The following is a 27,758-nucleotide window of genomic DNA, read 5'->3' as shown; positions in this document are numbered from 1 at the left end:
CACTGCAGCACTATTTACAGTAGCTAAGATATGGAAGCAACAAACTAACAAACATAACAAAACAGAAACAGAGTTATAGAAACAGAGAACAAACAGATGGTTGCCAGAGAAGAGGGGTTTGGGGGGAGGAAATAAATAGGTGAAGGAGATGAAGAGGTATAAACTTCCAGTTGCAAAATAAATGAGTCATGGGTATGAAATGTACAGTGTGGGGGAATACAGTCAGTAACTATGTAATATCCTTGTATGGTAACAGATCATAACTAGACTTACCTTGGTGATCATTTTGAAATGTATAGAAATATCGAATCACTATGTTGTATAACAGGAGCTAGCATAGTGTTGTAGGTCAATTATAGTTCAAAAACAACAAACAAACTCATAGAAAAAGAGGTCAGATTTGTGGTTACCAGAGGCAGGGGGTAAGGGGAGGAGGAATTGGATAAAGGCAGTCAAAAGGAACAAATTTCTAGCTATAAGATAAATGAGTACTAGGGATACAAAAAAAAAAAAAAAGGATAAAGTAAAAAAATTAAAAGCATTAGGAAAACATAATCAGTATAATTGTTTATAAAGAACATAAAAAGAATCTATGGACAAATTATTTAAAATAAATTTTAACAAGGTAGCATGAACTCAATATATAAAATTGATTGCATTTCTACACACCAGCAACAAACAATAAGAAAATGTAACTTTTAAAGAAAAACATCGGGAATTCTCTGGCAGTCCAGTGGGTAGGACTCCGCACTTTCACTGCCGAGGGCGCAGGTTCAATCCCAGGTCAGGGAACTAAGATCCCGCAAGCTGCACAGTGCAGCCGAAAAAGAAAAAAAAAAAGACATCAATTACAATTACAGCAACAAAAAATTTTTAAAAGCCTAGTAATAGGGCTTCCCTGGTGGCACAGTGATTAAGAATCTGCCTGCCAATGCAGGGGATACAGGTTTGACCCCTGGTCCAGGAAGATCCCACATGCCATGGAACAACTAAGCCCGTGTGCCACAACTACTGAGCCTGCGCTCTAGAGCCCACGAGCCACAAATACAGAGCCAGCGTGCCACAACTACTGAAGCCTGCACGCCTAGAACCCATGCTGTGCAACAAGAGAAGCCACCGCAATGAGAAGCCCACGTACTGCGACAAAGAGTAGCCCCCACTTGCTGCAACTAGAGAAAGCCCGCGCGCAGCAACGAAGACCCAACACAGCCTAAAATAAAATAAATTTAAAAAAAAACCTAGTAATAAACGTAACAAAAAAAGTACAAAACTTATACACAGAAACTTATAAAACTTTAAAGACATTAAAGAAGATACAAACAAATGGAGAGATTTCCTATGTTCAACTGTACAAAGAGCAATTGATGTAAATATGTCACAAATCTACCTATTCAATGTAACTGCAATCAAAATCCTTAAAGGGTTTTTTGTGGCACTTAAGCAGATTCTAAAATTTGTATAATATAGTAAATGATTTAAAATCACCAAGACAGTCTCAAAGAAAAAGAATAAAAGTAAGGCGGCTTACCCTGCCAAGTACTTAATATAATATTACAATATTAGGACAGTATAGTGGATGTAGGGACAGACAAATTGACCAAGAGAACATAATAGGGATTCTAGAAATATGGCTATACGTATACTTAGTAATATGCTGGAGGTGGCATAGCAGATCAGTGGGTGAAAGTGGGAACTATTCAGTAATTGGAGCTGGGTAATGTGGCCATCCATAAGGAACAAAATGAAATAGTACTCTTGCATCACCACTGAGATGGATCAAGGATTTAAATGTTAAACATCAAGTGCAAAACCCTAAAACTTTTAGAAGAAAATGAAGGGAAATATCTTTCTAACCTTAAGGTAGAGAATGATCTCTTACACAAGGCACAAAGAGCATTAAACCAGAAAATTAAAATATGGTAACTTTGACTATATTAAAATATCAAACTACTAATTACCATAATATGCCTTAAGAAAAGAGAAAACTAAAGCCACAAACTTGGAGAAGATCTCTGTAATGTGTAATACCTATGACCAAAAGAGGATTTGGATTCTAGAATCTCCTACACATCAGTAAGAAAAAGACAAAAGCCTAATAGAAAAATGGGCAAAAGACAGAATAGGCCTTTCATAGGTGATAAAATACATATGGCCAGGAAGTATATGAAGATATGCTCAACCAAATTAATAACCAGGAAAATGTAGACACAGAGAGATACTATTTTACACCTATTTGAGTGAAGGAAGAAGGAGGATGAGAAGAAAGATGAAGAGAAGTTTGACAACTGGAGAAGACGTGGCATTTGTAACATATTGTTGTTGGGAGTAAAGTGACTCGTTTACTTCAGAAAACAATCTGGCATTATCTTATTGCTTGAATATTCACATACTTCCTGACCTAGCAATTCTACTCCTAGGTGTGGACCCAGGAGAAACTCTTGCAACTATGCACCAGAAGACTGAAGAAGAATATTCAAGGTAACGCTGTTTATATGGCAGAAAATGACATGTTGTCCATAAATAGTAATAACGAAAACAGATAAATCAGAGATTCTGAGTACTGGTGGCCTTTCTTCAGTAACTGAATGTATGAAGCTGGGTCTCAATCTAGATTTCCCAGCAACATGATGTACTTCCTTTTTGTTTAAACTAAATTGAGTTGGGGTTCTCTTACTTCCAATTAAAGGAGTTCCTATTACACCAAGAAAAGTCTAATCAAAACCTGAAAAACTGGATTTTGACATGTTCAATGATAAAAACACCAAAGCAGTCCCCTGAATGCCAGAATATACTTTGATGATAAGTTTCAAGATAGAACTGATGTGAAGAGAAGGTTTGAAAACACACACACCAAGTCCAAAGAAACCAGAATTAAATTACCTGTAAGGTGATATCTCTGCTCCTGACTTTCCAAATTCTTATATTTATACAGAGGCCAATCTAGGGGTATAGGTGATAACATACTTTGTTGAAGGTTCATCTCTTCAAATAACCTGGAAAAATCTTAAAAAACAAAAATCATTTTCTCAATTTGTCACAACTAAATGCTTAGTATATCAACAAAATGCTTAGTATATCAAAAGTCTGCTTAGAAATGACCCCATTTTTCCAATAGAAATATTGTTAGATATCGTGGTTAGATTCCCAAGTCAAACGTAAGTTATAAATTTATTCCTTGAGGCTGCTGAAACACACTATATTGAATACTAATAGGAAAATGCATTAATAGTAATTGAATACATCACCATATAATTGGGTTCATTTTAAAAGCAATTAAAATTAGAAGACATGATGGCTAGTGAAGGAGAGCTGAATTTTGTGCAGATTCTAAGGAAGAAGCTTGCATTTTCAGAGATTTTTAAGTTGCTAGTGCTGGTCTAATTTCATTGGAGGCTTTTCTTTTCCAAAAATCAGATGAAATACCAACACTATCCTTTTCTTATCAGTCCAATTTAGGGTTACACGTTGATTCACAAACGGAAGAGACAGCAGAGGAAGAGGGAAGAGGTTCTAAGGGAAATAAATGGAAAGGTGTAAAGAAAGATGAAGGAGCAAGTAAATAAAAGAGGCAAGTGTTCCTGAGAGAGAGAAGTGGTCAGTTACTGAAACCGAGCTCAGAAGGAAAAGGGAGAAGGAATTCACAGGCTCTCCTTGAAAGTGAGTAGAAGTGACAGGGAAGAAAAACAGTGTTAATTGGATCTTTATACCAGGCAGTGCTACAGAGAGGAGGTAGTGTGCTTTCTATATGGAATAGTTACCTTCTAAGTGGGTAGAGAGAGTGAACTATGAGTGTAACCACCAGAGATTAGTAAATTAGGTGTTGAAATTTGAGGACTATTGATGTTGCCCCAAATCCAAGAGAAAAAAAAAGCCTTGCCACCCCAGCCAAATATACCCTTATTTCTAATCCCCCTTCCTCACTTGGTTCAGGATCCAGCATTAATTGGCCCCATTCCTCCACGGTCAGCTGCATCACTTGATTATCTTTCACATGCCAGGAATTCGGCTTTTTGGCAAACACCGCACAACAGAATAGCTCTATTTTGAGCGCACAGACATATCCACAAAGACTTCCTTCATCATATACTTCAAGGAATTTGCATGAATAATTTATCTTCTTCTTCTCTATACAGAAATGATAGACAGGAAACTTGCTAATGCATTGTTCTATTTCTTTTTCTATCTTGTCAAGGTCACTCTTCTCTGCTTTAAAGCCAGTTACTTCTTGTTTTTCTTCACTTAAACCAATAAACAAATAGCCCCCATGAGTATTTGCAAATGCAGAAACGTATTGAGGGAGAATCTCTTTAATGCGTTGTAACAGCTTTTCTGTTGAGTAGTCTTTCATTTCAACATGTGTGGATTCAGTAAAGGTGAGTTTTTCTCCGTACCTGAGTTGCATCCTATTAAAAAAGTCAGCAGCCAAGGCCTTCATGCTACTTTCTTCTTGTACATCAAAATGGTACCTCTTTGGAGGTGATTTAGGTATTAAAGAAAATCCCTCTCCAGTTTCTAACCTGTCTTTGAGGAATTCCAGTGCAGCGGTAGCATTCATTACTTTTACAGAGGTTATATCTCTTTTGTACAAATTGGAGCTCAAGGTGGCAATCCTCAACCCAGAGGTTTCTGAGCTCCACGATTTGACAAAAATCAGAAAATATTTACCTTGCTGCATAAAGTCTAAGTATTTAGAAACAAACGAAACAATATTGGCAAAAGAATTTTCCAAATCTAATCCTATTCCATCTTTTTCATAACTATAGTTTTCATTCTCAATTTCAGCCCTGCACACGCCCCCTCCAGAATTCAGCAAAGCAACCACAGATTGTGAGACGTTTTCATTCTGCTTTCTTCTCAGTTGACAATCTTTCATTTTTTTTCTATTCTTCTCCCCGAAAGTGACTTTTCCCACATCTAGAACCAGCTCAGCATAGTTAGTGTCCAAAACAACACGGACGGTCATTTTCCTAGAAGCCATTCAATTTCCGAGCAGAAATTCTTTTCTGTAAAACAGACAGAGCCATTTAAAATAGGACCTGAGCAAAAGAGATAGCAAATTGTGTATTGTGAGGCAAACCCAGCAAAATTCTGTATTTTGTTTTATCCTATATTCCACTGGATGCCATGATAAGGATACAGATATAAAATAGGTTTTGGGGACATATTTTGAACTGATGATAATGATAATGATGGTAAGATGATAATAATTTCTACTCCTGTAAAATTTTCCAATTTTTTGCCATAGTTTTATATGATCCTCTTCTAATTGTTTTAATCTAATTTTTATCTGTGTTCATATCTCCTTTCTAATCCCTAATATTATAAAACTTGTTTCTCTCTTCTTTTCTTAAATAAGCCCCTGAGGGGAGCCTATCTATGTTTCTGATCTCAGTGAACCAAATTTTAGTTTTATATATTACATATACTTTTATTTTTTAAAATAATTTCAACTTTATCTTAATTATCTTCTTTTATTGGGGAATCCCTTGGGAAAACTCTCAGTTGGAGTCTAAAGACATCTAGCAATATGCCATTTTAATAATTTTTCCTTCCTGCAAGGATGAGTTAGATTCATAAATTTTGGCCATTGATCTTAAGCAAGGTGGGCCAAGTCACTGTACCCTTTTTCTATCAGATATCCATATATTTTCAATGAGGTAAAATTCTTATATACAAAAACATCTGCTTTAAGTATAAGTATCCCAAATCCATTAACCCTGTCCCTTTAAGGTCTACTGGGATTACGGCTTTGTTATAGATGGCCTAGAGACAGCTGAGAGAAGAGTTCATCACAGGTAGTGATCACTACACTGGGAAAGGATACAAAGAGGGTCAGAATACTCCTGTCCACTGCTGGACCAGTATCCTGCAGAGACTCAGCTCTAGGCTGTGGATACACCTCAGTCTCTATAAACTTCTGATCATATGTAAACAACTGTATGGATTGAATGTTTGTGTCCCTTCAAAATTCATACGTTGAAACCCTCCCCTACGACATGATGGTATGAGGAAGTGGGGCCTTTGGGGGGTAATTAGGATAAGATGAGGTCATAAGGGCCGAGCAACTCATCAGTAAGATTAATGCCCTTGTAAGAACCTCAAGAGAGGTTGCCTTCCTTCTCTGCTCTCTACTATGTGAAGATACAATGAAAAGTCTACAACCAGGAGAGGACCCTCATTAGAACCTGACCACACTGGCACCTTGATCTTGGACTGCCCAGCCTCCAGAACCGTGAGAAATAAGTTTCTGTTGTTTATAAGCCAGCCAGTCTATGATATTTTTATAATAGCAGCCAGAGCTGACTAAGACAGCAACAGTAACTTTGGGGCTCCAGATGATTTGGACAGTTGGGGTTAAACCAAGAGAATTCCTTTGTCGATCATGACCATTCCATACAGAGGGAAAAAAGCAACAATATATTCCACAGAACACTTAGCAAATTACAGGGCCTAGACTAAGTGTTCAATAAATGTCACCACTCCAAATGCCCCAGAGTAGTCACCACCCCCCCGTGAAACTTGGGGCCTCTGTGCCTTTGCCCTCTTCCACTTTTGTCACCTGAAAACTCCTCTCATCCTTTCTGGAAGTCCCATGTCTATCCTCTTCTCAGGGCTCCCACAGAACTTTGTATTCATGCTGGGCCCTAATCTCACCATAGATCTAGAGAAATCTTTAGAAACAGAGTACTGAAGTGTTTAGAGTGGTTGTTTTCAAACTACAGGAAATCTGGTGGGGGCCCCTAATCGTTTAGGACACAAGGAGGAAAGGCCTGGGGCCTCGTTCCTGCCATGGACTCTGAACCTCGGCGGGTGCAGAGCACTCTTCCTGCTCTGGAATGTCTTCCATGAAATTTTCTGAGCCCTTCCAGTGCCTGGGACCAGCCAGGGCCAGCAGTGTCATCCTGGAAAGGTGCCCAAGCCTGGACAACACTCTATGGGTCCAGGTCCCCATTTCTTCCCTTTTCAGTGCTCAATGGCCCTTTACCCAAGGAGCCCTGGGACTCATACCAACGTGTTGTCCTGGGATCTCATGGCTGGATCCTGGTTCTGGAGAATAGCCTCGTGCTATAAGTTGAATGTTTATGTGCCCCCAAAATTAACATGTTGAAACCTAATCCCCAGTGTGATGGTGTTTGGAGATAGGGCCTTTGGGATGTGATTAGGTCACAACGGTGGAACCCTCACAAATAGGATAAGTATCCTTATAAAAGATTCCCCAGAGAGCTGCCTGGCCCCTTCCACCTTGTGAGGACAGAGAAAAGACAGTCATCTATGAAACAAGAAGTGGTCCTCACCAGACACCAAATCTGCTGCACCTTAATCTGGACTTCCCAGCTTCCATAACTGTAAGAAATAAACTCTGTTGCTTATAAGCCACCCAGTCTATGATATTTTGTTATAGCAGCATGAACAAACTAAGACACCTGGTAAGTGGATCACCTCACTGGCTGAAACTATTTCTTTCACAGGATGGAGACTGGATTGCCAGAATGGTGCTAACGTTCTGATTTTAGTTGACTTAAATTATTTTTATTGACAGAGGCCCCACAAAAAATTATTTGCCCAGGTAGAATTCACCAGTGAAGCCATCTGGTCCAGGGATTTTCTTTTTTGGAAGGTTTTTGGTTACTGATTCAATCTTCTTACTAGTTATAGGTTGATTCAGGTTTTCCATTTCTTCCTAATTCACTCTTGGTAGGTGTGTTTCTAGGAATTTGTCCATTTCCTCTCGGTTATCCAATTTGCTAGCGTACATTTGTTCATAGTACTCTCTTATAATCCCTTTTATTTCTGTAAAATTGGTATTAATGTCCATTCTTTCATTTTTTATTTTAGTTATTTGAGGGGTTTTCTTTTCTTCATCAATATAGGTAAAGGTTTGTCAATTTTGTTGATTAAAAAAACTCAGTTTGGGCTTCCCTGGTGGCACATTGGTTAAGAATCCACCTGCCAATTCAGGGGACACGGGTTTGAGCCCCGGTCCTGGAAGATCCCACATGCCACGGAGCAACTAAGCCCGTGTGCCACAACTACAGAGCCTGTGCTCTAGAGCCCGCGAGCCACAACGACTGAGCCCGCGAGCCACAACTACTGAAGCCCACGTGCCTAGAGGCCGTGCTCCGCACAATAAGAAGCCTGCACACCGCAACGAAGAGTAGCTCCTGCTCGCCACAACTAGAGAAAGCCCACGTACAGCAACAAAGATCCAACACAGCCAAAAAATAAATAAAATAAAATAAATAAATTTTTTTAAAAAGCTTTAAAGAAAAAAACCTCAGTTTCATTGTTTTTTTTTCTATTGTTTTTCTATTCTCTATTTCATTTCTTCTGCTCTCATCTTTATTATCTCCTTCCTTTTGCTAACACTGAGTTTTGTTTGTTCTTCTTTTTCTAGTTTAAGGTATAAAATTATGCTGTTGATTTGAGATCTTTTTTCTTTTTTAATGTAGGCATTTGCCACTATAAACTATAGTACTGCCTTTGCTGCATTCCTTAAGTTTTATTATGTTGTGTATTTATTTTCATTTGTCTCAAGATATTTTTCAATTTCCCTTGTGATTTCTTCTTTAACCCATTTATTGTTCAAAAATGTGCTATTTAATTTCTACATATTTGTAATTTTTCTAGTTTTCCTTCTGTTCTTGATTTCTAGTTTAATTACACTGTGATCAGAAAAGATAGTTTGTATAATTTTGATCTTTAGAATTTGCTGACACTTGTTTTGTGACCTAACATGTGGTCTATCCCAGAGAATGTTCCATGTGCACTCAAGAAGAATATATATTCTGCTATCTTTGGGTGGAGTGTTTTGCATATGTCTGTTAGATCCAATTCGTTTACAGTGTTGTTCAAATCTTCTAATTCCTTATTGATCTTCTGTCTGATTGTTCTATCCATTATTTAAAGTGGGATATTTAAGACTCCAACTATTAATGTACAGCTGTCTATTTCTTTCTAGTATTCTATCAATGTTTGCTTCATATATATTTAGAAGCTCTGATGTTTGGTGCATACATGTTTATAATTGTTACATCTTTTTGGTTAATTGATTCTTTTATCATTATATGATGTCCTTCTTTCTCTCTTATAACTGTTTTTGACTTAAAGTCCATTTAGCTGATATTAGCGTAACCACCTCTGCTCTCTTTTGGTTACTATTTGCATGGAACAACTTTTTCCATCTTTCACTTTCAACTTATGTGTGTCCTTAGATCTAAAGTGAGTCTTTTGTAAACAGCATATAGATGGATCCTGGTTTTAAAAAATCTGTTCTGCTCATCTATGTCTTTTGATCGGATAGGGTAATCTATTTACATTGAAAGTAATTACTGATAGAGAAAGACTTATAATCGCCATTTTGTTGTATGCTTTCTGCATGTGTTACAGTCTTTTGTCCCTAATTTCCTCTTTTTTTTTAAGAATATACTGTGGCTTTATTATTTTATTGAAGCATTGAATGAAATCCTTTAACTTACATTCATCCAGTTATCCTTCTGCTTTTTTTTGCAATTTTCTTTCTTTCTTTCTTTCTTTCTTTCTTTCTTTCTTTCTTTCTTTCTTTCTTTCTTTCTTTCTTTCTTTCTTTCTAATTGAAGTATAGTTGATTTACAATGCTGTGTTACTTTCAGGTGAACAGTAAAGTGATTCAGATATATATATAAATCTATTCTTTTTTCATTATGGGTTATTACAAGACATTGAATATAGTTTCCTGTGCTATACAGTAGGCCTTGTTGGTTATCTATTTTATATATATGTTATGTGTGTATATGTATGTATACGTTAATCCTAAACTCCTAATTTATTGCTCTCCCTGCCTTTCCCCTTTGGTAACCATAAATTTGTCTTCTATGTCTGTGAGTCTATTGCTGCTTTGTAAATAAGTTCATTTGTATCATTTTTAAATATTCCACATATAAGTGATATCATATGATATTTATCTTTATCTGTCTGACTTACTTCACTTAGTATGATAATCTCTAGTTCCATCCATGCTGCTGCAAATGGCATTACTTCATTCCTTTTTATGGTCGAGTAATATTCCATATATATATATATATATATATATATATATATATATATATATATATATATATATACACACACACACCACATCTTTATCCATTCACCTGTTGATGGACATTTAGGTTGCTTCCATGTCTTGGCTATTGTAAATAGTGTTGCTATGAACACTAGGGTGCATGTATCTTTTTGAATTACAGTTTTCTCTGGATATATGCCCAGGAGTGGGATTGCTGGATCATATGGTAACACTATTCTTTGTTTTTTCTGATGTATCTGTGGGGAGGAAGGTGATCTCCGTGTCTTACTCTTCTGCCATCTTCTCCTGGTCCTCATTCTTTGTTTTTTAAGGAACCTCCATACTGTTCTCCATAGTTGCTGCACCAATTTACACTCCCAGTAACAGTGTATGAGGGTTCCTTTTTCTCCACACCCTCTCCAGCATTTGATGGCCAGTCTGACCAGTGTGAGGTGATACCTCATTGTGGTTTTGATTTGCATTTCTCTAATAATTAGTGATGTTGAGCATCTTTTCATATACCTGTTGGCCATCTGTATGTCTTCTTTGGAGAAATGTCTATTTAGGTCTCCTGCCCAGTTTTCTGATGGGGTTGTTTTTTTGATATTGAGTTGTATAAGCTGTTTGTATACTTTGGGAGTTAATCCCTTGTCAGTTGCATTGTTTGCAAATATTTTCTCCCATTCTGTGGGTTGTACAATGAATTCATCATTAAACTATCATACAGAGCATTTTCACTGCCCTAAAAATCCTCTGTGCTCCAGCTAGTCTTCTCTCTGCAGCCCTAAATCCCCGACAACCACTGATCTTTTTACTGTCTTCTTGGTATTGCCATTCCCAGAAAGTCATATAGTTGGAATCATACAGTGTATAGTCTTTTCAAATTGGCTTCATTCACTTGGTAATATGCATTTAAGGTTCCTCTGTGTCTTTTCATGCCTTGATAGCTCACTTATTTTTAACACTGAATAATGTTCCACTGCCTGAATACACCACAGTTTATTTATTCATTCACCTACTGAAGGATATCTTGGTTGTTTCCCAGTTTGGACACTTATGAATAGAGCTGCTAAAACATCCATGCGCAGGTTTTTGTGAAGATATAAAATTTCAATTCCTTTGGATAAATACCAAAGATCAAAATTGCTGGATTGTATGGTAAGAGTATGTTTAGTTTTGTAAGAAATTGCCAAACTGTCTTCCAAAGTAGCCGTGCCATTTTACATTCTGATCAGCAATGAATAAGAATTCCTGTTACTTCACATCCTTGCCAACATTTGGTGTTGTCGGTGTTCTGGAATTTAGCCATTCTAATAGATGTGTGGTGGAATCTTGTTTTTTTTTTTAAAGATTGATTGATTGATTGATTGATTGATTGCTATGTTGGGTCTTCGTTTCTGTGCTAGGGCCCCCTCCAGTTGCAGCAAGCTGGGGCCACCCTTCATCGCGGTGCGCAGGCCCCCCACCACCGCAGCCTCTCTAGTTGCAGAGCACAGGCCCCAGATGCGCAGGCTCAGCAGCCGTGGCACACGGGCCCAGCCGCTCCGCGGCATGCGGGATCCTCCCAGACCAGGGCTCGAACCCGCATCCCCCGCACTAGCAGGCAGACTCTCAACCACTGCACCACCAGGGAAGCCCAATCTTGTTGTTTTAATTTGCATTTCCCTGATGACATATGGTGTGGATCATCTTTTCATATGCTTATTTGCCACCTGTATATCTTCTTTGGTGAATGCTTGTTAAGATTTTTTAGCTCGTTTAAAAATAGAGTTGTTTGTTTTCTTATTGTTGAGTTTTAAGTGTTCTTTGCATATTTTGGATAAAAAAACGTTATCAGCTATGTCTTTTGCAAATGTCTTTCTTTTTATCTCTTTCTCCTAGTCTATGCCTCATTCTCTTGACATTTTCTTTTCATAGCAGAAGTTTTTAATTTTAATGAAGTCCAGTTTATCAATTCTTTATTTCATAGACCATGCCCTTGGTGTTGTACCTAAAAAGTCATTGCCATACCCAAGGTCACTGAGGTTTTCTCCTACATTATTTTCTAGGAGTTTTATTGTTTTGAAGTCTACATTTATGTCTGTGATCCATTTTGAGTTAATGTTTGTGAAACGTGTAAGGTCTGTGTCTAGATTCTTTTTTTTTTTTTGGCTGCGTTGGGTCTTCATTGCTGCACGCGGGCTTTCTCTAATTGCGGTGAGCAAGGGCTACTCTTTGTTGTGGTGCACAGGCTTCTCATTGTGGTGGCTTCTCTTGTTGCAGAGCACGGGCTCTAGGTGCACGGGCTTCAGTAGTTGCAGCACACAGGCCCTAGAGCACGAGGGCTTCAGTAGTTGTGGCATGTGGCCTCAGTAGTTGCCTCACGCAGGCTCAGTAGTTGTGGCTCGCAGGCTCTGGAGTGCAGGCTCAGTAGTTGTGGTGCACGGGCTTAGTTGCTCTGCGGCATGTGGGATCTTCCTGGACCAGGGATGGAACCCGTGTCCCCTGCATTGGCAGGCGGATTCTTAACCACTGTGCCACCACAGAAGTCCTGTGTCTAGATTCCTTTTTTTTTTTAAATTTTCCATGTGGATGCCCAGTAGTTCCAGCACCATTGGTTGAAAAGACTATTTTGCTCCATTGTATTGCCTTTGCTCATTTGTCAAAGATCAGCTGACATATTTATGAGGGTCTATTTCTGGGTTCTCTATTCTGTTCCACTGATCTATTTCTATTCTTTCATCAGTACCATGCTGGCTTAATCACTGTAGCTTCATTGAAGTTAAAGTACTTTCTTGAGGTTGGGGAGTGTCAGTCCTCCAACTCTGTTCTTCTCCTTCAATATTGTGTTGGCTATCTGAGGTTTTGGCTTGTTTTGTTTTCCTCTCCATATAAACTATGGAATCAATTTGTTGATGTCTACAAAATAACTTGCTGGGATTTTGATTGGGATTGCATTGAATCTTGTAGATCAAGTTGGGAAGAACTGACATCTTGACAATATTAAGCCTGTTCACAAATATGGAATATCTCTCCATTTATTTAGCTCTACTTTGATTTCTTTCATCAGTGTTGTGGTTTTCCTTGTATATGTCTTTCACTTTTTTTTTTAGATTTATACCTAAATATTTCATTTTGGGTGGTGCTATTGTAAATGGTACTGTTTTTAATGTCAAATTCCACTTGTTCATTGCTGGTATGCAGGACAATGATTGGCTTTTGTATATTAACCTTGTATCCTGAAACCTTGCTAAAATTGTTTATAGTTCCAGTAGTTTTTGTTTTTGTTTTATTATTGATTCTTTTAATTTTCTACATAGATGATTATGTCATCTGTGAACAAATTCAGTTTTATTTCTTCCTTCCCAATCTGTATACTTTTATTCTCTTTTCTTGTATTATTTTAGCAAGGACATCCAATACACTGTTGAAAAGAAGTAGTGAGAGGAGATAGATTTACCTCAACTTAATCTTAGTGGGAAAGGTTCAAGTTTCTCACCATTAAGTATGATGTTAGCTATAGGTTTTTTTGTAAATGTTCTTTATCGAGTTGAGGAAGTTCCTCTCTATTCCTAGTTTGCAGAGAGTTTTTATCATAAATGGGTCTTGGAATTTGGTAAATGTTTTTCCTGCATCTATTGATATGATCATGTGATTCTTCTTTGTTAGCCTATTGATGTAATGGATTACACTGATCAATTTTCAAATGTTGAACCAGCCTTGCACACCTGGCATTAATCCCACTTAGTCATGGTATGTATAATTATTTTTGTACATTGTTGGATTCAACTTTCTAATATTTTGTTGAGGATTTTTGCATCTATGTTCATGAGAGATATTGATCTGTAGACTTCTTGTAATGTTGTTTTCTGGTTTGAGCATTAGGGTAATACTGGCTTCAGAGACTGAATTAGGAAATATTCCCCCTGCTTCTATCCTCTGAAAGAGATTGTAGAAAATTGGTATAATTTCTTCCTTAATGTCTGGTAGAATTCACCAATGAACCCATCTAGGCCTGGTGCTTTCTCTTTTGGAAGGTTATTTATTGTTGATTCAATTTATTTAATTGATATAGGCCTATTTAGATTGCCTATTTCTTTTCATGTGAATTTTGACAGATTGTGTCTTTCAAGGAATTGGTCCATTTCATCTACGTTATTAAATTTGTGGGCACAGATTTGTTTACAATATTACTTGATTATTCTTTTAATGTCCATGGGATCTATAGCAATGTCCCCTCTTTCATTTCTCATATTAGTAATTTGTGTCCTTTCTCTTTTCTTCTTAGCCTGGCTACAGGCTTATCAATTATATCAATCTTTTCAAAGAACCAGCTTTTGGTTTTGCTGCTTTTCTCTATTGATTTCCTGCTTTCAATTTCACTGATTTCAGTTCTAATTCTTATTATTTCTTTTCTTCTGCTTACTTTGGATATAATCTGCTTTTTTTCTAGTTTCCTTCCATGGGAACTTAGACTATTGATTTTAGATATTTCTTCTTATTTAATATATACATTCAATGCTCTACATTTCTCTCTAAGCATTATTTTTGCTGCATCCCACAAATTTTGATAAGTTGTATTTTCATTTAGTTCAAAATAATTTTTAATTCTCTTGAGATTTCTTCTTTGACTCATGTGTAGCTTTGAAGTATATTCTTTAAATTCTATGTATTTGGGGATTTCCTAGTTATCTTCATTTATTTCTAGTTTAATTCCATTGTAATCTGAGCAGACATTGTATGATTTCTCTTCTTTTATATTTGTTAAGGTGTGCTTTATGGCCCAGAATACGGTCTATCTCAATGAATTTTCTTTTTTTTTTTTTGGCTGCTCCACTCAGCATGCGGGATCCTAGTTCCACAACCAGGGATCAACCCATGCCCTCTGTAGTGAAAATGTGGAGTCTTAACCACTGGTCTGCCAGGGAAGTCCCTATCTTGGTGAATTTAATTGATTTTTGTAGTGACATGTTTTAGTCCCCTTCTCATTTCCTTTCGTGTATATTCTATAGATTTTTGTGTGTGTTTACCAAAGAAATTACATATAACATTTTAAAATTATGACAATGTTCTTAAATTAATACCAATTTAACTTCAATCACATAGAAAAACTCTACTTCTTTATAACTCGTCCCTCCCTCAGTTTATGTTATTGATGTCACAAATTGTATCTTTATATACTAAGTACCATTAACTTAGATTTATAATTTTTATGCATTTTTCTTTTAAATCCTGTAGAAAATAAAAATAGTTACAAACCAAAATTACAATAATACTTTTGTGGCATTTGTTCACGTATTTTCCTTTACCGATGACTGTTTTTAGAGTTACTGTCTATTGTTCTTTCATTTCAACTTGAAGAATTCCCTTCAGCATTTCCTTTATGGCAAGTCTACTGGAAATAAATTCCCTCAGCTTTTGTTTGGGGAATATCTTAATTCCTCCTTTATTTTTGAAAGACAGTTTTGCCAGATACAGAATTTTCAAATGACAGTCTTTTTTTCTTTTAACACTTTAAATATATATCATCCCACTGCCTTCTGGCTTCCAAGGTTTCTGCTGAGAAACTGGCTGTTAATCTTATTGAAGATCACTTGTGACATAATGAGTTGCTTCTCTCTTGCTGCTTTCAAGATTCACTTTGCCTCTGGCTTCTGACAGTTTGATTATAACATGTCTTGGTGTGGATCTCTTTGGGTTTATCCTACTTGGGAGTTTATTGAGCTTCTTGATCTGTATATTCACATATTTCATCAAATTTAGGAAGTTTTCAGTCATTATTTCTTCTAATAATCTCTCTTCTCCTTATGGACTCCTGTAATGTGTATATTTGTCTGCCTGATAGTATCCCACAAATCCCCAAGTCTTTGTTTGCTTTTCTTCCTTCTTTTTTTCCTGCTCTTCAACCTGGAAAATTTCAATTGTCCTGTCTTAAAGTTCACTGATTTTTTTTCTTATGCCCTTTCAAATCTGCCGTTGAATTCCTCTATGTATTTTTTTAATTCAGTTACTGTAATTCTCAGCTCCAGAATTTGTCTTCTTTTTATAATTTCTATTATTTTTGTTGATATTCTTATTTTGTTCATATATTGTTTTCCTGATTTATTTAGTTCTTTGTCCATTTTTTCCTTTAGCTCTTTGAGCATACTGAAAACAGTTGTTTTAAAGCCTTCATCTAGTATGTCTAACATCTGGGTTTCCTCAGGGAAAAGTTCTGCCATTTTGCTTTCTTATCTTGCATGGGCCATGATTTCGTGTTTCTTTGTATGCCTTGCAAATTTTTGTTGAAAATCAGGCATCTGAAAAAATAGCTACCTCTCCCAGTCTTTGCAGACTGGCTCTGTGCCAGGGCAGTCCTTCACTGATTAGCTGAGCATGGTCTGAGCATAGTGAATCAGCCTCACATGAAAGCTTAAGGTCTTCTCAGGTCTTTTCTGATCATAAGTCTTGCCTTGAGCTTTATCCAATTTCTCCATAGACACAGTTGCTTTTGAATGCCTTCATTTCCCCAGAATCTCACCCCAGCTCCTCCTCCAGGCTTTAGATAGTTATTCTGTGTCTTCAGCTGTAATCTTTTGTCCCATGCATCTGCACGTCTATAATCTCCTTGAAGACTTCACGAGCAGTGGCTGTCACTTTTCCCCACCTTAAGTCTGAATTAGGTGCTAGAGAGACCAATCCCTCAGGCAGCATTAGGCAGGTTAGAACACTGCAAATAAGGCCAGTTCTGGCACCTTCATTTCAAGGGAGTGAAGTGGGAACTGAGTTGCTACCCCCTCCAGAACAAGACCTTGCCACACCAGGGAGAAGTTGAGCCAAGGGCAAGCAAAAACGTCATGAAATTTCCTACAGTTTTAGGGACTTCCCTGGTAGTCCAGTGGCTAAGACTCCATGCTCCCAGTGCAGGGGGCCTGGGTTCGATCCTTGGTCAGGAAATTAGATCCCACATGCTGCAACTAAAGATCCTGCATGCCACACTAAAGTTCCCACATGCTGCAACGAAGACTGAAGATCCCACGTGCTGCAACTAAGATCTGGTGCAGCCAAATAAATAAATATTTTAAAAATTTTCCTACAGTTTTAAATGTCGTGTTTTCGTTTTCTTTTTTTTTTAAACATCATTATTGAAGTATAATTGCTTTACAATGGTGTGTTAGTTTCTGCTTTATAACAAAGTGAATCAGTTATACATATACATATATTCCCATATCTCTTCCCTCTTGCATCTCCCTCCCTCCCACCCTCCCTATCCCACCCCTCTAGGTGGTCCCAAAGCACCGAGCTGATCTCCCTGTGCTATGCGGCTGCTTCCCACTAGCTATCTAGTTTACATTTGGTAGTGTATATATGTCCATGACACTCTCTCACCCTGTCACATCTCACCCCTCCCCCTCCCCCTATCCTCAAGTCCATTCTCTAGTAGGTCTGTGTCTTTATTCCCGTCTTGCCACTAGGTTCTTCATGACCTTTTTTTTTTTCCCCTTAGATTCCATATATATGTGTTAGCATACTGTATTTGTTTTTCTCTTTCTGACTTACTTCACTCTGTATGACAGACTCTAACTCCATCCACCTCATTACAAATACCTCCATTTCATTTCTTTTTATGGCTGAGTAATATTCCATTGTATATATGTGCCACATCTTCTTTATCCATTCATCCGATGATGGACACTTAGGTTGCTTCCATGTCCTGGCTATTGTAAATAGAGCTGCAATGAACATTTTGGTACATGACTCTTTTTGAATTATGGTTTTCTCAGGGTATATGCCCAGTAGTGGGATTGCTGGGTCGTATGGTAGTTCTATTTTTAGTTTTTTAAGGAACCTCCATACTGTTCTCCATAGTGGCTGTATCAATTTACATTCCCACCAACAGTGCAAGAGGGTTCCCTCTTCTCCACACCCTCTCCAGCATTTATTGTTTCTAGATTTTTTGATGATGGCCATTCTGACCGGTGTGAGATGATACCTCATTGTAGTTTTGATTTGCATTTCTCTAATGATTAATGATGTTGAGCATTCTTTCATGTGTCTGTTGGCCATCTGTATATCTTCTTTGGAGAAATGTCTATTTAGGTCTTCTGCCCAGTTTTGGATTGGGTTGTTTGTTTTTTCGTTATTGAGCTGCATGAGCTGCTTGTACATCTTGGAGATTAATCCTTTGTCAGTTGCTTCATTTGCAAATATTTTCTCCCATTCTGAGGGTTGTCTTTTGGTCTTGTTTATGGTTTCCTTTGCTGTGCAAAAGCTTTTAAGTTTCATTAGGTCCCATTTGTTCATTTGTGTTTTTATTTCCATTTCTCTAGGAGCTGGGTCAAAAAGGATCTTGCTGTGATTTATGTCATAGAGTGTTCTGCCTATGTTTTCCTCTAAGAGTTTGATAGTGTCTGGCCTTACACTTAGGTTTTTAATCCATTTTGAGTTTATTTTTGTGTATGGTGTCAGGGAGTGTTCTAATTTCATACTTTTACATGTACCTGTCCAGTTTTCCCAGCACCACTTATTGAAGAGGCTGTCTTTTCTCCACTGTATATGCTTGCCTCCTTTATCAAAGATAAGGTGACCATATGTGTGTGGGTTTATCTCTGGGCTTTCTATCCTGTTCCATTGATCTATATTTCTGTTTTTGTGCCAGTACCAAACTGTCTTGATTACTGTAGCTTGGTAATATCGTCTGAAGTCAGGGAGCCTGATTCCTCCAGCTCCATTTTTCGTTCTCAAGATTGCTTTGGCTCTTCGGGGTCTTTTGTGTTTCCATACAAATTGTGAAATTTTTTGTTCTAGTTCTGTGAAAAATGCCAGTGGTAGTTTGATAGGGATTGCATTGAATCTGTAGATTGCTTTGGGTAGTAGAGTCATTTTCACAATGTTGATTCTTCCAATCCAAGAACATGGTATATCTCTCCATCTATTTGTATCATCTTTAATTTCTTTCATCAGTGTCCTATAATTTTCTGCATACAGGTCTTTTGTCTCCTTAGGTAGGTTTATTCCTAGATATTTTATTCTTTTTGTTGCAATGGTAAATGGGAGTGTTTTCTTAATTTCACTTTCAGATTTTTCATCATTAGTATATAGGAATGCCAGAGATTTCTGTGCATTAATTTTGTATCCTGCTACTTTACCAAATTCACTGATTAGCTCTAGTAGTTTTCTGGTAGCATCTTTAGGATTCTCTGTGTATAGTATCTTGTCATCTGCAAACAGTGACAGCTTTACTTCTTCTTTTCCGATTCGGATTCCTTTTATTTCTTTTTCTTCTCTGATTGCTGTGGCTAACACTTCCAAAACTATGTTGAATAATAGTGGTGAGAGTGGGCAACCTTGTCTTGTTCCTGATCTTAGTGGAAATGGTTTCAGTTTTTCACCATTGAGGACAATGTTGGCTGTGGGTTTGTCATATGTGGCCTTTATTATGTTGAGGAAAGTTCCCTCTATGCCTACTTTCTGCAGGGCTTTTATCATAAATGGGTGTTGAATTTTGTCGAACTTTTGCAGCTTTCTCTGCGTCTATTGAGATGATCATATGGTTTTTCTCCTTCAATTTGTTAATATGATATATCACGTTGATTGATTTGCGTATATTGAAGAATCCTTGCATTCCTGGAATAAACCCTCGTGTTTTCTTGATATATCCACTTGGTGGCCTTAGACCTCTTACAATTGGTTCATCCGGTTTCTGGTTGTTTTTTATGTTTTCATAGGGAGATGAAGGGTGGGAGCTTCCTTATCCACCATTTTGCTGACATCACTCCTGTTATCATTTCTTAATACTGAATTTGACTTGCAATATTTTGTTTAAGATTTTGTATTTATGATCATGAATGAGACTGTCACAAAATTGTCCTTTCTCATATTACTGTTGACAGATATTGGTGTCAAGGTTATAGTAGCTTCAAAATATGAGTTGGAGATGTAAGCTGTTTTTCTATTCTTTTAACATTTTACTCAACATGATACGTTTTTTTTAATGGAAGACTTTGTCTGGTCCCTACTAAACTTGACAGTTTTGAATCTTGCTTTTCCATGTAATAATATGTTATATATAATCATGTTTGTAAAATAATGATTAGTTATTTTTAAAAACGTGACTAACTGCTTTATAATTTCATATATAGTATTAACGTACTATTGTTTACTTATTCCCCTACAGCTGGGAATTGAAGTTGCTTTTAATTGTTCAATAAATTGTACTAGGATCTTGGATCAGTTATACTGAGGCTTGGAAAGGCTAATTACATCTCCTAATTTGCATTGAGTCTAGGAGTCACCTGACAGAGTACTTCAATTCTGTATACAAATATGATTCAAACATATGTAAAGACTTTTTAGGATGGGGAATGGAGACCAGAGCAAGCAGACAGAAAAGAAGCAATTTGTTTTCTGTAGTAGGAATGGAGCCCTATAGGGGAAAAATCATTTTAAGTCAAGGAAGAGTCTAGATCTGTGGAAATAAAGGTTGAAGCTAAAACATGAGGTTATACTTGGTCTTAGGTACGTAAATAAGTGAAAATTCTATAACTCTATGTAAGTATATAAAGTATATACAGACACAGAGAGGTTTGTAAAAGTCGAATTACTAGATCCAGTGATGAAATATTTAAAGATCTAGATATATATTGTCAAATGGTTTCCTGAAGAATTGTACCAGATTTTTTTTTTTTTTTTTTTTTTTAGTGAAACAAGTAAGGTGTTTATTAGGAGGAAAAAGCACATGTGAATAGGCACACAAGGGCAGACTCAGAGAGAGAGAGAGAGAGGGGAAGAGAGAGGAAGAGAGTTGCCCAGATTTTCCCCTAGCAACTTTATCCTAGGGAGGATTACAGGGCTCTGCCCTGTACCTTTTGGAGGGAGAAGGTTATGGTTCTAAGTCTACTGGAAGGCGGTACTATTTCCCCAGGGTTGTCCAAAACTCAGAGCTGAGCCAGAAGGAAGCTGCCTTTCTAAGAGATGAGGACCTCGTCATTCATTCAAATAGGCTTCCTGGGCCTGGGTCCCTAGAAGAAAGCTCTCGAACATGACCCTGAAGGAAGAAACATTTCCCCAAAAGAGAAACTAACAGAGTAAGTCTCCACTCCTGATAGGTAAACAACAATAAAGCCAGGTGAGCACAGTCATTTAAGTATTTAAAACTTAATAAAAGTCTTAATGTTGCATAAATAGATAACCAACAAAGACCTACTGTATAGCACAGGGAACTCTGCTCAGTATTCTATAATAACCTAAATGGGAAAAGAATTTGAAAAAGAATAGATACATGTATATGTATAAGTGAATCACTTTGCTGTACACCTGAAACTAACACAACATTGTTGATCAACTACACTCCAATATAAAATAAAAATTAAAAAATAAAATAATTAAATTAAATTAATAGAAGAAAAAGAAAAAAAGCAGAGGGAGATATGTATGCCTGCCATCCTATGCTTTCTCCATAGTATTATAGCACAGCTAATGTTCTTTAGACCCAGTTTCTTCATATTTCTTAGACGTGAGGGCTGCCTCAAACATAGGTCCATGTTTCCTGTTGACCTGAGGGAAGACTCTCCACCTCTATCCCACGGGTGCAGGAGAATCAGTTCCACTTATGCCCAGGAACACAGTCCCAGTCCTACTATCTTCTGGTCATACAAGCCCTGCCAAGAAGTCCCTGCTTCCCATTCTTCTTGTAGCTTCTGTATCTAGAATCCTCTCACCTTTCCTCCCACCTTAACACCCTCTGCATGAGGCCCTACCACTGGTGAACCCTTCTGGTTCACGCACAGTATGCACGTCTCACCCCCAAAGTGCTTAAGGAGGATGCCTTCCCGTACTGCGGGGCAACCTGGAACCCACGGGAGCTGGAGCTGAGCCACCTTATAGAGGAAGGACGCAGAGCTTGTGGGTTAGCATGAGATCCTGGCCACACCAGTCCAACACTGTCACTACGTAGAACTTTCTGTGGTGCAAAACCACTGCCTTTAGGCATACATCTGGAACACAATCCTTAAAAAATATGTTGGGGACTGGAGCCTACCAAATCCCTAGGGCCTAAAAATCATTGACCTCACCTGGACCCTTGGATCTAGGTTTACAGGTTAGTTGCTTTTTTTTTTTTTTTTTAATATATATATATATATATATATATATATATATATTTTTTTTTTTTTTTTTTTTTTGGGCTGTGTTGGGTCTTCGCCTCTGCGCGAGGGCTTTCTCCAGTTGCGGCAAGCGGGGGCCACTCTTCATCGCGGTGCGCGGGCCTCTCACTATCGTGGCCTCTCCCGTTGCGGAGCACAGGCTCCAGACGCGCAGGCTCAGTAGTTGTGGCTCACGGGCCCAGTCGCTCCGCGGCACGTGGGATCCTCCCAGACCAGGGCTCGAACCCGTGTCCCCTGCATTGGCAGGCAGACCCTCAACCACTGCGCCACCAGGGAAGCCCCAGGTTAGTTGCTTTTGAAATCTTTTATACTTTTGACTGTGGGGAAAATTCTTTCTGACCTGGACTGGGGATTTAGCCTGTGCTGTTAGCTGTTTTTAATGGGAAAGGTGAAGGCATTCACATCTCCTTAGTTATGCCAGAATGCAGGTTGGTGGGAACTGCACAGAAAGGTAGGACAGGAACTACCTTCTGAGGAATAAAAACCGTGGTTCATTCTTTGCCCTCCTCCTTTAGCACTGCGTATTTAGTTTCAAAGGGCGTGGTTCTTATCTCCGCCCATCCCCGCCCCCTTTTAGGTTATAAACTTCGGCAGGACACTAACAGTGCTTGGTTTCTCCTTCTGGATTTAGAAGACAGTTCGTCAGTGCCTGGTCAGCCACAGTTTTACCAACAGAACCTGTTCCCTAACTCCCCTTATTTCAGGACCCCAGGCGTGCAGCGCACCCCCAAGGAGCTGCACTTGCCTGACCTGTCCCTACAGCACCGTGCCCTTCCTCCCTTCCTAGTCCATGCCAAACTCCAACTTTCTCTCCTCAGGCTCTTTAAGGCGCTTCCCAGCCCACACAGGGGATGACGTCCTGCCCTGACCTCAAGTTCCCAAGTGTCCTGATCGCAAGTCCTTAACAGTGTAGTTGATATGGTAGATGCTGCTACTGAGACAGGCATCACAGGGCCAAGATTCCCAGACCGGAGATAACAGCCGAGGGCCTCCCCGGGAGCGGGGTGGACGGGGCTGTGTTGGCGGCACCCCACCTCGTCAAAGAGCCAGCAGACTAGACTTAAAAGGGATAAGAAGCTGAGATTCCGATATTTGGCAACGGAGAGGGGACAAACTTACCCAGGAGCGCTGCTCTGGATTCGCAGGACTCTTAGGGGAGCTAGAACTCCCCCGTTTGCGGGGAGAGCTGGTGCACTCGAGTTAAGGCGGAGCGTTCAGCCAATGGTGACGCCGCCCCGCCCCCAAAACTTGCCGCGCGAAGCGACTGGACTTTAAAACGTGAGTGTCTCAGAGTGGTGGCGGGAGATTTCTCCTTTCGTATTTGGTTATCTGTATTTTCTATATTCTGCACGGTAAGACCAAAAGAACGAAGTGCATTTAAAGAAAACAAAGAAAGAAAGAAGTGGGCGGAGCCCGCCTTCCGGTCCCCGTCCGCGCGCTCTACACCAGCTAAGCGGACCCAGGTCCGGGTCCTTTGGCGCACTGGCTTCCCGAGCGGCGGGTGGCCCTTAGAGGGGCAGCCAATCAACTTTTCAGGAAGTGCCCCCGCACGCTGTGAGCTCCCCCGAGCTTTCGCGCGACTGGCGTCTTCTTTGGCCCCTCACAACTGAAGAAGGATCAGGGCTTCTGGCGGGGTGAGCCTACTCGGGACTTTCCAGCTCTACTCGCATTCCTCGAGCCGTACTACTGTCCCGTGGACTAAAAGCGCAGTAGCCTCTGGGGACCGGGCGAGAGCTGTTAGTGCACCGAAAGGACGAAAGGGGAGAAGAGCGGTCTGCTCCGCGGGAGGCAGATTCGGACACACAACCCCTCGTGGTATAAGGAGCACCTTGGGGACATCTGGGATAATGAGTCCAGAGCTGGCTCCAATGGCTTCTCTCAGGATATAAAGCTTTCCTGACACTTTACTTTTCTTGGGCCCCCTTTTTTATGGTAATTATGGTAATGGATATTTCCGCAGCTCAACAGGTCTAAAACCTGTCTTCAGAACCCACAGACTTTGAAACGCACAGAAACCTTGTTTTAAAACAGAGAGAAAGAGAAGGCGGAGGGGGAGAGAAGGAGGGAGGGATGCCTAAGGAACCCTGAGCTACTGAAGTCTTCTACCATCAACCGCAGACCTGTGAGTGACAGAACCTTCAGAGGATTCCAACCCCAACCTTCAAGCCAGTTGAAAATGAATGGAACAGAGACAAGACTTCCCCACTGTCCCCTGTCCGTATTCTGGGCTCACAGGATCCGTGAGTATGGTTATATATATATATATATATATATATATATTTTTTTTTTTAAATTATTTATTATATTTATTCATTTTTGGCTGTGTTGGGTCTTCGTTTCTGTGCGAGGGCTTCCTCTAGTTGCGGCGAGCGGGGACCACTCTTCATCGCAGTGCACGGGCCTCTCACTGTCGCGGCCTCTCTTGTTGCGGAGCACGGGCTCCAGACGCGCAGGCTCAGCAGCTGTGGCTCACGGGCCTAGTCGCTCCGCGGCATGTGGGATCTTCCCAGACCAGGGCTCGAACCCGTGTCCCCTGCATTGGCAGGCAGACTCTCAACCACTGCGCCACCAGGGAAGCCCGTTATATACTTTTTTAATCTTTTTTTTTTTTTTTTTTTTAATTTTTGGCCGCGCAGCGCGGCCTGTGGGATCTTAGTTCCCCGACTGGGGATCCAGTCGGCTCCCTCTGCAGTGGAGGTGCGGAGTCTTGACCACTGGACCGCCAGGGAAGTCCCCAAGTATGGTTACTTTATGTGACTGAGTTTTGGGATAATTTGTTATGCACCTATAGTAACTGGAACAATATTATGTGTATTCTTCTTGGGGCTCTTTGTCTCGTTTTCTAAGGACTTTCCAACGTTTGATATTTTCAGACGCTTATTTATTTATTTTTCTGATCATTATAGTTCTTACTTTTTTTTTTTTTTTTGGTTGTATTTTTTTTGTTGCATGGGCCATGTTTTCCTGTTTCTTTGTATGCCTTGCAAATTTTTGTTGAAAATCAGGCATCTGAAAAAATAGCTACCTCTCCCAGTCTTTGCAGACTGGCTCTGTGCCAGGGCAGTCCTTCACTGATTAGCTGAGCATGGTCTGAGCATAGTGAATCAGCCTCACATGAAAGCTTAAGGTCTTCTCAGGTCTTTTCTGATCAAAAGTCTTGCCTTGAGCTTTATCCAATTTCTCCATAGACACAGTTGCTTTTGAATGCCTTCATTTCCCCAAAATCTCACCCCAGCTCCTCCTCCAGGCTTTAGATAGTTATTCTGTGTCTTCAACTGTAATCTTTTGTCCCATGCATCTGCACGTCTATAATCTCCTTGAAGACTTCACGAGCAGTGGCTGTCACTTTTCCCCACCTTAAGTCTGAATTAGGTGCTAGAGAGACCAATCCCTCAGGCAGCATTAGGCAGGTTAGAACACTGCAAATAAGGCCAGTTCTGGCACCTTCATTTCAAGGGAGTGAAGTGGGAACTGAGTTGCTACCCCCTCCAGAACAAGACCTTGCCACACCAGGGAGAAGTTGAGCCAAGGGCAAGCAAAAACGTCATGAAATTTCCTACAGTTTTAGGGACTTCCCTGGTAGTCCAGTGGCTAAGACTCCATGCTCCCAGTGCAGGGGGCCTGGGTTCGATCCTTGGTCAGGAAATTAGATCCCACATGCTGCAACTAAAGATCCTGCATGCCACAACTAAAGTTCCCACATGCTGCAACGAAGACTGAAGATCCCACGTGCTGCAACTAAGATCTGGTGCAGCCAAATAAATAAATATTTTAAAAATTTTCCTACAGTTTTAAATGTCGTGTTTTCGTTTTCTTTTTTTTTTTAAACATCATTATTGAAGTATAATTGCTTTACAATGGTGTGTTAGTTTCTGCTTTATAACAAAGTGAATCAGTTATACATATACATATATTCCCATATCTCTTCCCTCTTGCATCTCCCTCCCTCCCACCCTCCCTATCCCACCCCTCTAGGTGGTCCCAAAGCACCGAGCTGATCTCCCTGTGCTATGCGGCTGCTTCCCACTAGCTATCTAGTTTACATTTGGTAGTGTATATATGTCCATGACACTCTCTCACCCTGTCACATCTCACCCCTCCCCCTCCCCCTATCCTCAAGTCCATTCTCTAGTAGGTCTGTGTCTTTATTCCCGTCTTGCCACTAGGTTCTTCATGACCTTTTTTTTTTTCCCCTTAGATTCCATATATATGTGTTAGCATACTGTATTTGTTTTTCTCTTTCTGACTTACTTCACTCTGTATGACAGACTCTAACTCCATCCACCTCATTACAAATACCTCCATTTCATTTCTTTTTATGGCTGAGTAATATTCCATTGTATATATGTGCCACATCTTCTTTATCCATTCATCCGATGATGGACACTTAGGTTGCTTCCATGTCCTGGCTATTGTAAATAGAGCTGCAATGAACATTTTGGTACATGACTCTTTTTGAATTATGGTTTTCTCAGGGTATATGCCCAGTAGTGGGATTGCTGGGTCGTATGGTAGTTCTATTTTTAGTTTTTTAAGGAACCTCCATACTGTTCTCCATAGTGGCTGTATCAATTTACATTCCCACCAACAGTGCAAGAGGGTTCCCTCTTCTCCACACCCTCTCCAGCATTTATTGTTTCTAGATTTTTTGATGATGGCCATTCTGACCGGTGTGAGATGATACCTCATTGTAGTTTTGATTTGCATTTCTCTAATGATTAATGATGTTGAGCATTCTTTCATGTGTCTGTTGGCCATCTGTATATCTTCTTTGGAGAAATGTCTATTTAGGTCTTCTGCCCAGTTTTGGATTGGGTTGTTTGTTTTTTCGTTATTGAGCTGCATGAGCTGCTTGTACATCTTGGAGATTAATCCTTTGTCAGTTGCTTCATTTGCAAATATTTTCTCCCATTCTGAGGGTTGTCTTTTGGTCTTGTTTATGGTTTCCTTTGCTGTGCAAAAGCTTTTAAGTTTCATTAGGTCCCATTTGTTCATTTGTGTTTTTATTTCCATTTCTCTAGGAGCTGGGTCAAAAAGGATCTTGCTGTGATTTATGTCATAGAGTGTTCTGCCTATGTTTTCCTCTAAGAGTTTGATAGTGTCTGGCCTTACACTTAGGTTTTTAATCCATTTTGAGTTTATTTTTGTGTATGGTGTCAGGGAGTGTTCTAATTTCATACTTTTACATGTACCTGTCCAGTTTTCCCAGCACCACTTATTGAAGAGGCTGTCTTTTCTCCACTGTATATGCTTGCCTCCTTTATCAAAGATAAGGTGACCATATGTGTGTGGGTTTATCTCTGGGCTTTCTATCCTGTTCCATTGATCTATATTTCTGTTTTTGTGCCAGTACCAAACTGTCTTGATTACTGTAGCTTGGTAATATCGTCTGAAGTCAGGGAGCCTGATTCCTCCAGCTCCATTTTTCGTTCTCAAGATTGCTTTGGCTCTTCGGGGTCTTTTGTGTTTCCATACAAATTGTGAAATTTTTTGTTCTAGTTCTGTGAAAAATGCCAGTGGTAGTTTGATAGGGATTGCATTGAATCTGTAGATTGCTTTGGGTAGTAGAGTCATTTTCACAATGTTGATTCTTC

General features: G+C 39.3%; 1 protein-coding gene across 3 annotated transcripts in view; it reads right to left on the bottom strand.

Moving 5' to 3' along the window:
* Positions 1-24,911, bottom strand: part of SLFN12 (schlafen family member 12) — a 48,724-nt gene extending 23,813 nt beyond the window's left edge. For 2 of the 3 annotated variants that reach the window (XM_082440023.1, XM_082440022.1), the window contains exons 1-2: positions 3,922-10,049; positions 2,881-3,003 (exon numbers count right to left, since the gene is read on the bottom strand). In XM_082440023.1, the coding sequence (XP_082296149.1) occupies positions 2,881-3,003; positions 3,922-4,978 (1,180 nt within the window). In that variant the 5' untranslated portion in view covers positions 4,979-10,049. Of the gene's footprint in view, positions 1-2,880; positions 3,004-3,921; positions 10,050-23,283 lie in introns of those variants that run through there. The other variant, XM_082440021.1, reaches the window with a different exon arrangement.
* Positions 24,912-27,758: the final 2,847 nt, after the last annotated feature.

Source organism: Balaenoptera physalus, assembly GCF_965194825.1.
Source record: "Balaenoptera physalus genome assembly, chromosome: 20".
In the NCBI taxonomy this organism is placed as follows: Eukaryota; Metazoa; Chordata; class Mammalia; order Artiodactyla; family Balaenopteridae; genus Balaenoptera; species Balaenoptera physalus.
Note: the sequence above shows the minus strand (reverse complement) of the source record. Positions and strands in the feature narration are given on the sequence as shown.